The 12744-nt window shown below is 46.3% G+C and overlaps 1 protein-coding gene across 2 annotated transcripts in view; it reads right to left on the minus strand.

Annotated features, from left to right (window-relative positions):
- Positions 1-12744, minus strand: part of Kiaa1549 (KIAA1549 ortholog) — a 131634-nt gene that overhangs the window by 38423 nt on the left and 80467 nt on the right. For both annotated transcript variants that reach the window (XM_052173457.1, XM_052173456.1), the window contains exons 9-10: positions 10396-10573; positions 4197-4381 (exon numbers count right to left, since the gene is read on the minus strand). In XM_052173457.1, the coding sequence (XP_052029417.1) occupies positions 4197-4381; positions 10396-10573 (363 nt within the window). The remainder of the gene's footprint in view (positions 1-4196; positions 4382-10395; positions 10574-12744) is intronic.

Below are 12744 nucleotides of genomic sequence, written 5' to 3' on the forward strand. Positions count from 1 at the left end.
GTGGGGAAGGCCTTGAGGTTTCAAAAGCCCATGCCAGGCCAATCTGTCTCTCTCTCTGCTACCTGTGGATCCAGATGTAGATCTCAGCTACTTCTCTAGCGCCCTTTCGGCCTGTCTGTTACCATTCCCACCGTGATGATACCGGACCGACCTCTGAAACCGTAAGTGAGGCCCCAGGTAAGTGCTTTCTTTTGTAACAGCTGCCTTGGTCATGGTGTCACTTCCCAGCAAGAGAACCGATGAATAAGACAGAGGTCCATACTGTCTCTTCCACCTCAGCTCCAGCCCAGCATCATCTCTTCTCAGAAGGTAGCAGTCACACACACACACACACACACACACACACACACACATATACACACACACACACATACACACACACACACACACCATGCTTGTACTACTCCAGGTCAATGGGGGGAGGATGGTGGAGGGGGCACTGTTTCTTCTCTGAAACTATCACCCTACAAGACAGAGAGAATGCCTGCTGTCTGTGTTTGTGATTTAGTCTGGCCTGAGCATTTAGGAGTCTGGACAATGGATGAACATGACATGGGCAGCTCCTTCTGGCTGCACACAGTGCCAGCCTTAGTAGGAACTGAGGGTGTGACCCACCCAGGGGCTACAATTCCACGCTGATAACTGGTATAGGCCATCCTCATCAGAGAAACACATTCCCACAGGCCTGCATCGTCCAGCCATTTATGGTGAGAAGGAGCCACACTGTAGTCTTTTGGTGATAGTACCAAATGAGGCCTTGGGCAGAGATTAAAGCAAATACAAATAAAGGAGAGAGAGTTGGAGTTTTCCCCTTTATTACTGGAAATAAGAAAAGGCCCTGCCTGGAAACCTAAAACAGACTGGCCTCTCCCTCTTATCGTATTTCAAAAAATCATGGACCCCCAGACAATCTGAAGCAGTCTCTTCGTTACAAGGGGAAGGGGTAGGAGTGCAGGTCAGTAGATTTATTGTTTCCAGATGTTTGTAACTGAGATTTGCTGGAGGATTTCACAGAGTAACAGGGGGCAGCGCCAGGGGTGGGCTGAGCAGGATGGGGAGAGAAAGCCTCAGGAACAGGGAGGCGAGCCCTACGGCCACAGGAGGACGGCACCGCACTGATTACCTGGGGAGGGGGGACAGCAACAGACCCACCACCACAGCTGGGTGGCCTCAGAAGAGAGTGGAGAGGTTTGTTTTAAACCAAGAGAAGGTCACCGTTTTCCTACTGCAGACCCATGTTCAGAGTGCACAGAGAACTGTAATGCTTCAAAATAAACCATGGGCTTGTATCCTGATGGTGTGAGCAGGCCTCGATCTCCTTGGGGTTCTGCCATGCAGGTCTTTGCTACAAGGCTGTGTGTACACAGAGACCCCTGTAGCCCCTGAAGAAGAAGAGCTGTAAGTTCAAACCATCCATTTGGTTTATAGCAACATCTGCCACATGGAACTATCCCAGAAGCAGAAGCGACAGGAGAGCTTGGGGGATGGCCTGTCTTCACTGCAGGAGCTGCTGACCCCTGATAGTTTATGATGGGCAAGGCTGCCACAGGCGTCTGCATCGTCTGCATCGCAGAAACAGAGCACAGAAAGGGCCCAAGCACACAGTCATCCCCGGCTTCAGTCTCTTGTAACTTCCACCAGAACATTCTGTCAAAAGAACAAAACAATTCCCTCCCTATTGTTGACCTGATTTCATGCTGTGAATCACTGAGCACCAAGACAGGCCGCACCTTCTCCACATCCATTGTTACTATATAACATATATATACTATCCAATAATACTAACTATAGATGCTGTCAGACCCACAGCAATTGTAACTGTAACAATACCAACTACAGACACTAGCAGACTATGAAAATAAGAAACAGGAAAGAGAGTATGTGTGTACAAAACACTATTCATCATGTTTGATAGCTGCAAGCTTACAATTTAATTAATATTTTGCATAGGATTAATTCATAAGAAAATAAAATACTCTTCATTTACTACTATAGGTATATAGCAAGTTTAAAAATTAAATTTGCTTTTTCACTTAGTAGGCTGTAGTTTGTAATATTTATGGTATATGTTTTGTTTTTCAACTTTGGCGGGTTATGCGGGCGATGTATGGTAGAGCATGCTCGCATGTGTGTGTGGATGTGGGCTGTTTCTCCATGAATGTGTGGTGGACCATGTATGTGTGGTGGACACATGCTCACATGTGTGTGTGGATGTGGGCTGTTTCTCCATGTATGTGTGGTGGACCATGTATGTGTGGTGGACACATGCTCACATGTGTGTGTGGATGTGGGCTGTTTCTCCCTGAACCCAGAGCCTGCAGACTCAGATTCCTCTAGTCTAACTGGCCGTCTTTTCCCAGAGATCCTGTGTCATCTTCAGGTGCTCTGGGATTACCCCTCATGCCCCAGTTCTGATGTAGGCACGGGGAGCTGAACTCTGCTCCTTGCACTTGCAGGGCAAGTTCTCAGTCACTGAGAGATCTCCACAGCCCTTTCTTTTGTTTTGTTTTGTTTTGTTCTGTTCTGTTTTGTTCTGTTCTGTTTTGTTCTGTTCTGTTCTGTTTTGTTTTGTTTTTGGAAACAGCATCTCACTGTACGGTCCACGGTCCCAGCTGGCTTTGAACCTGATCTTCCTGTTTTTACCTCCCAAGCGCTGGGATTGCAAGCATGCACCTATGTGCCTGGCTAAGAAAGATTATTTAAAAGACCATCTGAATAAAATCAGGAGGTTACTATGGCAATCTTTTATTTCTCACTCTTTTGTCATTGCTTGATCTTATCACTTTCAGACTAGAGCAAGGCTTCCAAGTGGGAAAGATTTCCACAGGAGGCGCACGCTAAGATACAGCCGACAGACTAAACGGGCTGCCTGAAATGCATGCTGGTCAACACCTACTCTAGACTTCCCCTGCAGTGTAGGCAAGCATTTTGTTCATATCAGGTAAGCTGTGAGATGCTGACCCCAAGTCAATCTCTTCGCTATGGAACCTCACGTGACAATGTCATAGAAACTCCCGAAACACACCTAAGTAAAAGAATTGCTGTTTCGAACAAAATTTAATGCTTTGGAGAAACAAATGAAATTCGGGGAGCTCAAGACAAACCAACCAAGCAAACAGCACAAATAGGAAGTCTAGCAGGGCGGGGAAAACATGGACAGAGGCGTGGAAAACATGGACAGAGGTGTGGAAAACATGGACAGAGGCACTGAAAAAAAATCTGAGGGCACTGGTGGTGCACACCTTTGATCCCAGCTCTTGGGAGGTGGATCTCTGAGTTCGAGGCCAGCCTGGTCTACAGAGTGAGTTCCAGGACAGCTAGGACTACACAGAGAAACCCTGTCTCGAAAAACCAAAAACCAAAACCAAAACAAAACAAAAAAACCTGGAGAATCTAGAACTGAAATTTATTTGATCTTATCTAAAGAAAACCAAATCGGGAACACATGTGACATACAAGCGATGTGGTCTGTTTTAAGAAAAGCATTCAGAGCACATCAGTACACAACCGCTCCATAGAAGAGTAGAGAACTCCGGTATGCTGGAAGACTGGCGTCCAGACATAATACTGACGTCTAATGTTTAAAACATGAATGATTAATTTTTAATAATTAAATGGGGACTAGAGAGAGATGGCTCCGTGGTTACTTCCTGATCTTTCAGAGGACCAGAGTTGGTTCCCAGCACTGATACTGGGTGGTTCACCACCACGTCTAACTCCAGGTCCAGAGGAGCTACCATTCTTGGGTTAACTTCCTCAGGCATGAATACGCACATACCACACACACACACACACACACACACACACACGTGCACACAAACACACACACACACACACACACACACCTCTGTGCATGAGGAGAGGTTCTGAGGGAACCTGCACAGCCACTGCTCTCTGAAACCAGCCAGAGTGAACAGATCACACGTCATCCACAGATGGACTGGTCGTCCATTGAGTTCTCACCAATACAGTGACTGGTCCCCAGGCTCACTTTATAAAGCGCTTTTACAGGTCTTATTCCTGGGATGCTTTACTAATACAGAGAACTAAAGCTACAGTAAACACACGTGAGGGCAGAGGATGCCGCGGATGGACCAGAGAGTTCTTTCAACGGTCCTCCCTGCCTTTCAGCATCCGAGCCTGGACTGCTTCTGCCCCGTGAGGATGCTCACACAGACACTGGGGCGGGAGCTTACCTTCTGCCGCTGCTGTATGTTGGCCACCGTGTCAGGCTGGAAGTCCAGCTTGTCCGTGCGGCACAGCTTCCAGTAGAGGATGACAACGATTACGGTGACCACCAGCACGGGAATGACCACGCCAACCACGACCCATAGGTTGCTGCTCTGTGACTCCGGGGATGGCCTCTTCACCCTGTCCACAGCTGCGGATGAGCAGATGGGAGAAAGTCTCTCAGCAGAACGCTCTTCACTCACATACAGGATAGAACGTAACTTCCTCCGGACACTCAGGGGCTCACCGTACAGCTCAAGACAGGAAAGCACACAAGGAACATACCACGGATCACATTGACACATATGTTTCTGAGGGCAAAAGTCTGGCTTATTCCAGTCTCCTGGTTTAAAACTCCCAGTCGATAACATCTCATAAAATGGTCTGTACGACCTCACTCAAAATGGTTCTCTTTCAAATGTGAGAAGAGAAGCTATGAGTTCAAGACCCAGCTGTGAACGCCATACCCAAAGGGGCAGGAAGCACCTCCAGGTTTCTGGAAAGAACATGCACTGAAACTTGGCGATCTGGAAAGGTGGCTTTTCCCTACTCTTAGCAACTCCCTCCTCCCTCTCTACATACGTACAAATGTTTATTGATGGTGCCAGACACCAATCTAAGGGCAAGGTATGCAGACAAAACCCCTCAAGGTGCACCAGTTCTCGTGGTGGGAGGAAAAACTACCAAGAAATGGATCCCCAAATAATGGTGTCTGCTGATGGAACTCTATACCAGAGGTAACAGCCAATGAGCTACAGCACCAGAAAGGTGACTGATCACGTCCACCTCAGCATCTGAAATCATATGAGACAGCACCGTTCGCAGTAGCATGGATCTCAGTAGCCATGGTGGAAAAGCCCAAACCTGTCAACAGGCGAATGGATAAACAGGACATGGTACATCTACACAGTAGGGGGCTGAGCTTTTAAATAGGAAGTGGGGTACTGTGGAGATGGTTCACCAGGTAAGGATACTGGCTGTATAAACTGGAGGACCTGAATTCAAATCCCTAGTAGCCATGTCAAAGAGGGGCACAGTCACACTCCATTTAACCCCTGCACCATGTGGGGCAGAGACAGGATGGCTGTGGCTTGACGGCCACTAGCCTAGCTCCAGGCTCAGTGAGAGACCATGTCTCAAAGAAACCGGGTGAAGAATGGCAGAGTAGACTGTCCACCTCACACACAAGCACAGAAGAAAAAAGAAGACAAAAGGGAATCTCAAAATAGCCACAATTAGAATGAACTTTGGAAATGTGACACATGAAAGAAGCCAGACACACAAGGATCAACGTCACACCAGGCACCTAGAACAGGTGGGTTTCTAGACGGAAGGAAACAGTGGCTGCCAGGACCTGAGGGCAAATGAGGGGTAATACCCAAGGGGGCGGGGCTTCTTTCTGTCTAGGCAGATGGCAAGCTCTGGAAACAGACAGCGGAGGTGGCTGCAAACACTAAGTACAGCCACTGTTACCTGTTCACATGTGTCAAGAAGGTTTTGAAAAGGTCAGTAATGCTATATACGAAATTTTTTCTTTTGATTTTGAGATCATTATATAACCACTTCCTTCTCTCTTCTCTAATACATCTATTTTAACACATTTTTTTAAATGATAAAGAAGACTCTTGGGTTTAACTAAAAGGGAGTGTTTGTTGGGAAAACTGAAGTCTGAACATGTGGTGTTGGGGTGTCGTCCTCCCATCCATGACCTCCTCTAAACCCTTGGAACATGGGTCTTAGTGGAAACTGCTTTAGTAAAGGTAACAGGCATGATTATTAGGTGATATTACAGCAAACTGTATTCCTTTGGAATCACCTGTCTGCACTCACGGGCGTGCCCCCACACAGCTGCCTCTCATCTGTCACAGCTCAGATGACCCTGCATGGACACTTCTGTTCCCACCCGTCTCCCTTTTACTCCACTGGCTGATCTTCTGCCCTGTGCCCTCTGAGTTCCTTGTATATGTATGTACATATCCTTATGTATATGCATATACACAAATCCTAAACCCCATGTATATGTATATACACACAAATATATTCACTTACACACACACACACACACACACACACACACACGACTTTACCTGTGCATGTCTGTGTAGCACATGTGTGCACTACACACAGAGGCCAGAAGAGGGTGTCCTATCCTCTGGAACTGGAGTTACATGGGGTTGTAAACTGCTATGTGGGTGATGTGAATCCAACCCTGGTCCTCTGGAAGAGCAGCCAGTGCTCTTAACCACTGAGCCATCTCTCCAGTCCCAACTAAAGGAGTCTTAGAGACGTTTACATTTAACAGGGAGGGAACCAGGCTGTGTTTTAAAATGTGGTCTGGATGGAATTTACATTAATAACTCATTTTGCCCAAGTACAAAGGGACACGTTGACAGCTCCAGTGAAGAGAGCTGAGAGAACTGATATTCTTTTCAGTTCTAATCTAGGAAAACCAGAGAGTGGGGAAGGAGGGGGGTCCTCAAGGCATTCTGGAATTTCCTGATAGGAAATGAGGCTTCTTCATCTACCAACCCTGACGTCCCAGGATGTTTGCCCATGTGGCCTTGAGCATTCCTCAGGGCAAGTGACTCAAGTAAAACTCAAGTGAGAAAGAACAGGGAGGCAAGAGAAAGGATGAACACCCTGAGAAGGGAAGGGAGGCAGGCCAGAGAGACATGACTGCCCTGGGTCTTTGCTGTCCGCATCTTTTCCTGAAGGTTGATGATATTTGCATGTGCTGTGAAGAATTTACTGTGAGGCCTAGCTAAGCTGTGGAAGCCCTATTGTGCCTTAGGCCTGGAGCCACCCGCGCAGGCTCACACAGCAGCCATGTGAACTTGTTGGGGGATCTCACAGCAAGCGCGTGGTTAAGTCAGGATGCTTTAGACGGGAGAAACGGCTCACCACATTGCAGGGTTGTCAGTCTGCCTGCTCTGTCCTTCGGAGCAGAGAAAGTATCTCACTCTATCTTCCTACCTTTGGATCATATTTAGCTCTGGGGCCAGTTAGAAGCTGCTTGTGGCTTTCCCGGCATCTAATGAAGAGCCAGCACTGGTTGATCATGTAACTGGTTGTTCGTGTAACTCTGTAGGCTGTGACAAGCGCCTGGGAAACTGCTGACTTGCTAGCTGAGAGGCCAGTATATGATAATCTGCACCCTATCATCCCCTAACTCCCTGCCTGACCCAACAAAATGGTGCCTATAGCCTCTTAAAATGGTGCCTATCAGCCCTGTATATAGCATGGAGGGAGGCAGCTCTTCCATCCACCTCAGGCAATATCAGTAAGTGCTTTTCATCTTACCTCCTCACTGACCCGAAACAGAGCTCACTCTACAGTGATCCCTCAAGCACACCAAGGAGCCTGCTAATGGCTAACACTTTAGCTCTTCCACCACTGTCGGTCAGATGAAAAAAAATGCACACAGCAGCCCTCACACAGGTTAGCCCCGTGGACAGGGACTGACTGAGCCAAAGGCCTTTCCCTCTGAAGCGCAGTGTCAAAGGTATCGTTCAGTTAAGAACCGCTCTTCCCAATGCCCCAGTTGCAAGAGGCAGAATGAATGGTTTTAGGTCATTCAATGGATAACTAATGTTTATCATCATTTAAGTGGGATGTTTACAAATTGTAATGGTCTTGGATCAGGGAAAAACAAAATATAAAAGATTAAACTCAGGGGGGTATAGGAACAATAGAAATAAAGGGTAGATTATTGACTCTACTTTTAAACTAGAAAGCATTAACAAACCAAAAATCTTATATTGGTATAGGTCTTTATATATTAACACAAATTAAGGTTATATTTGATTACATTGATATACATCCTTGTATATTTGATTACAGATTTAGGATTTTATTTTCCTCCAACATGTTAAGGTATTGTACCTATGCAAAAAAAAAAAAGAAAAGAAAAGAAAAGAAAAGAAAAGAAAGAAAGAAAGAAAGAAAGAAAGAAAGAAAGAAAGAAAGAAAGAAAGAAAGAAAGAAAGAAAAGAAAAGAAAAGAAAAAGAAAAAAAAAAGAACTGTTCTGCCAGAGGACTCAGGTGTGATTCCTAGCACCCACATGGTGGCTCACAACCCTCAATAACTCCAGTCTCGGTGGACCCAATGGCCTTGTCTGACCTCTGGGCACTGCACACAGCTAGAACACAGATAACCGTATACGTAAAACACCAATACACATAAACTAAAAAATAAAATTAAAACCTAAAAAAGAAAGTTTAGAGCTGCAATGTTGATTATAGTGTGGAGATCAGGGCACCACAGCTGAAAGCTGGCATAACGGGGCAGCGGTGCTCCAGAAGTGGGACCTGGCACAAGCAGAAGGTGCCTGGGGGTGGGGTGGCCTCCAAATGGAACTGCCTCATCTACCTGTCTCTGCTAGGGTCACTCCATTTATCATAAGGATGTACTTATTCTTATTTTATGTATATGACTATTTGCCTAAATATACAAATGTGAACTGTGTGTATCTGGTACCTGCAGAAGCCAGAAAAGGTATCAGATCCCTGGATCTAGAGTTACGGTGGTCATGAGCCACCATGTGGTTGCTGTGAACTGAACCCAGGTCATTTGCAAAAGCAGTCAGTGTTCAAAGCCACAGAGCCATCTCTCTAGCCCTATCACTCCATTTACATGGAAGAAACCAGATAGTATATGAAGAGTGAGCGTCGCACGGGACGCCTGATATACAGATGCTGGCCGCAGTTTCCCCTCCCCCACCTCCAAGGGTTTCATCCAGAGAGCTATGACTGTTGAGTGGACATAAAAGTTCTACTTATTACAGACAAGCTAGGCTGTAGTAACCCTTCATAACTGAAATCCAGGCTACTTGAGAAGCACAAAAGCATGTCTTGCGGTCACGCAGCATGCCCTTCTGACAGCCACGCCCAGTCTCTGTGAGTGCTGATAGAATTGTAAATCATGCCAACTCCACTTTCTTATGAGTGTTAACTGTAAGACCATATGTGGCATGAGACTGTCTGAGCAGTCATTTCTGATTGCACCTTTGCATCTATGTGGGATATACTTTATGGATGTTAGCATGCACCCACAATGACACTCAAGCACAGGTCCCTAAGTCTACGTTTTTTAATAAACACACTGATGAAGGAAACAAGCAAACAAAAACAAACAAACTTCACATTGCCTCCTCCCTGTCCTCAGTAAAGTTCCTCAGGATTCTGAGGTGTCAGGGCATCTGCCCATGCCTGTGCCCATGCCCGTGCGTGGAGAGCAGGTTCCCCATACACTCTGAAGGACCGCTCTGGGCCACAGGGAAACACACACACTAAGGAGGCAGTCTGCTTGTCAACTCTCACTTAGAGAATTATGACTCTCCACGCCGCTCCCTTTTTCCTTCATTTCAAATATACACCCAAAGTCTGGGGGTTGGACAAGAGGCACTGAGAGCAGCACTGCCAGGGGGCCAAGCGCCTTCCAATAATAATAAGAAACATCAAACACGTCTTTCTGACTGAGGCGAGGTGACGGAGAAACAGGACTGCAAAGAGAGTAAGGATCAAGGGACTCCTTTGTGTTGCAAGACCCCAGGGAAGCCTGTCAGCCTAGAGGGCAGCTCCCAGCTTCCTGCCTGACTCACTGCCCCACCCACATGCAGGGCGGGACATGGAAGGTTTTGGAATAAAAACAGAATAGGTAAATTATTTTGCCTAAGATGGATTTTTAAATGAAAACTGGTACAGGGTAGGGAAAAGGATGTTCATGTTGATATAAGGTTCTGTGACTCACTAGCAACTCCATGAATATGAGGTGTGAGGTAGGAAAAAGACAGCCCAGCCACGGTCACACAGATGGAAATACAAATAAAGAAGGCCTCAGTAAGTGAAATACAGCAAGCATGATGGCCGGGGCTGGAACCCCAGAACCCGGTAAAGATGGAAGGGCAAAACCAACTGTACCAAGTTGTCCTCTGATCTCCACCCATGCACCACGGCAAGGGTACATGTACACACACACATGCACAAACACACACATGTACAAACACACACGCACTCAGAGTAACAATAAATAAACTTAAGAAAAACACAAGAAAGTCTTAGTAAATGGACATCAACAAGCAGCACAGGTCAGATGCTGCAGTTCAGAGTTCACTATCAGACACAGTGGCTTTGGCATGACTGGCAGGATAAAACTCTCGGACTTACGCTGGGCAATGGCACCTTGAATCCGGAACCCCAGGATGATGGCTGCCCTCTGGAGGTCTACCTTGTTGATCAGATCTGAAGACTTGACTGCACTGAGCCTCTCTCCATCTTGGTTCTCCACAAAGTATATGAGCTGCACTGGATGGTCCTCTCCCTCCAGCCTGGACACGTTCACCACCTTTGAGGGGACAGAGTCCGTCAGCATCAGGGAGGCTCTCAATGCCAGAGGCCCCTTCTCAGGTCACATAATGGTCCCTGGTGCGTGACTTGGGATTTGTCCCGGCTCTCTTAAAAAGCTCACTACCACATCTGGAGTCTCAGGATCCTACAGTCCTCTGCAGCGGAGAGCGTCCAACGAGAGCTGCTCTGTTGTAGAACTGCAACTCTACTTTGTTTGATTTAATGTTTTCTTTGGGACAGAGGGGCCAAACCCATGCACAGAGCAGCACGAGGCAGTCTGAAACCGTACGTGACAAACCCATCATGCCACGAGAGTACACTGCTCTCCCCTGGGTGGCTCTACCTGATCTCTTCCTGAGTCGACTCAAATGTCTGCTTAGCGCTACTGATGTAGCGAACAGTGAATCCTTTGCTCTTTGGCATGGGTGTCACTGCAGAATGGTCAGCCTCATCCCCAGGCTAGTCCATCACATATCAGTGCCCTCTGCTCCCTCCCCTTGCCACCCAAAGCGATAGCTGAAACACCTCCGGGCACGCCAAGCGCCCTGTGAATTTATGCTCCTACAAGTCAAGCAGAGCTAACCTATTCTTAACCAGAATCCTGCACACTTGATACAGGACAGCATCACGTTAGCAAAGCATTTTGCTTGGAGGGTCCAGCCTCAGACGCTTCAAGGCCACTCAGTCCTTGTTGGCCTCTGCTTGCTCTTCTGAGGTCAGCTTCCTAATCACCTCTGCCCCCTGCCCCTCCCTCGTCATTTCTCCTCACTGGTTACCTTGTATTAGCTGTACAATGAGATGGTCTGCAGGGGCCATTGGAAACTTAAGTAGATCGTATCTGTCACCACTTCTAACTTTTATACTAAAAAGTCTGTGGAATTTAGAAGCTACAACTTCTTTTAGAAATCTCATTCTCAGTACTGGCTACTTTGATTAAAGACTTCTGCAAGTTGTGCAGTCTGGAAGGAGCCATCAGAAGATCTAATTCCAGCATTCTTTCTGCATGGTGGCTAATCGGATTTATATCAGGAACCACAATATATAAGGTATCTCTCGGTCAGTCACTTGGGTGACCACATATATGCACCTTATACAAATTATATGGCACAATGGAGAAACTTTGAAAAACATATATAAAAGACTGTGGAGAATAAAATGAAAAATCTCTTGAAATTCAATCAATTAAAGAAAACCTCTCTAAAGATCTGAGTGCATTTCCGGTGAATTCTGTTACTATCAGGATAGTTCTCTCTCTCCCCCTCTCTCCCCCCTCCCCCGCACCTTTCACCAGAGCACATCTCTTTTTTTTTTCTTCTTTTCAGTTTATGTATTTTATGTTCATGACTATTCTTCATGCACACCTGCCTGACCGAAGAGGGCATGGGATCCCATTACAGATGGTTGTGAGCCACCATGTGGTTGTTGGGAATTGAACTCAGGACCTCTGGAAGAACAGTCAGTGCTCTTAACAGTTGAGCCATCTCTCTAGCCCCCAGAGCACATTTCTATAGGAATAATGTTTTTAATGGCTGGAGAATATTCTAATACATAAAGATTTGCTTTTTACCCATTACCTAATTCCTAGACAGTTACATTGGCTCAATAATTTCCTATCTCTTATTAATTTTTAGAGTAGGGGAAAAACAAGGCCTCACTCTGTACCCTAGGCAGGCCTGGAACTGTCTGTGTAGACCAGGCTGGCCCTCCTTGGGCAGGTGGAAGTAACAGGATGACTTGCAGAAGCTGGTTCTCTCCTTCTACCATGTGATGCCTGAGAATTGAATTCAGGTCATCAGACTTGGGGCCATCTCACAAGCCCTTGTTCAGTGTTCATGGTCATAAACATGGTTCAGGTACTTTTGTACATAACATCTTCTGTATAATTACACAAGTTCGGTCATGTTAAGGGAGAGCAGAAACAGAGAGTAGATTCCAGGCCACGTGTGAGGTGACACTGGTCTGTGAAGGCTCGGTTGATACCCACAGATGTCGCTTTTTACCTTTAGGAGCTTGTGTATCCAATTTAATACCTGACCACCCAGGTTTCTTCTCTGTAGCTGCTTTATACACAAACTCAGCTGTACGAGGCTTCGGCGACTAAATAAGGTGAAACCTTTATAATTCATTTCAATGTTTATTTGTTGTATGTTTATTTAGTGATTGCATTTA

This window comes from Apodemus sylvaticus, chromosome 2, assembly GCF_947179515.1.
Source record: "Apodemus sylvaticus chromosome 2, mApoSyl1.1, whole genome shotgun sequence".
In the NCBI taxonomy this organism is placed as follows: Eukaryota; Metazoa; Chordata; class Mammalia; order Rodentia; family Muridae; genus Apodemus; species Apodemus sylvaticus.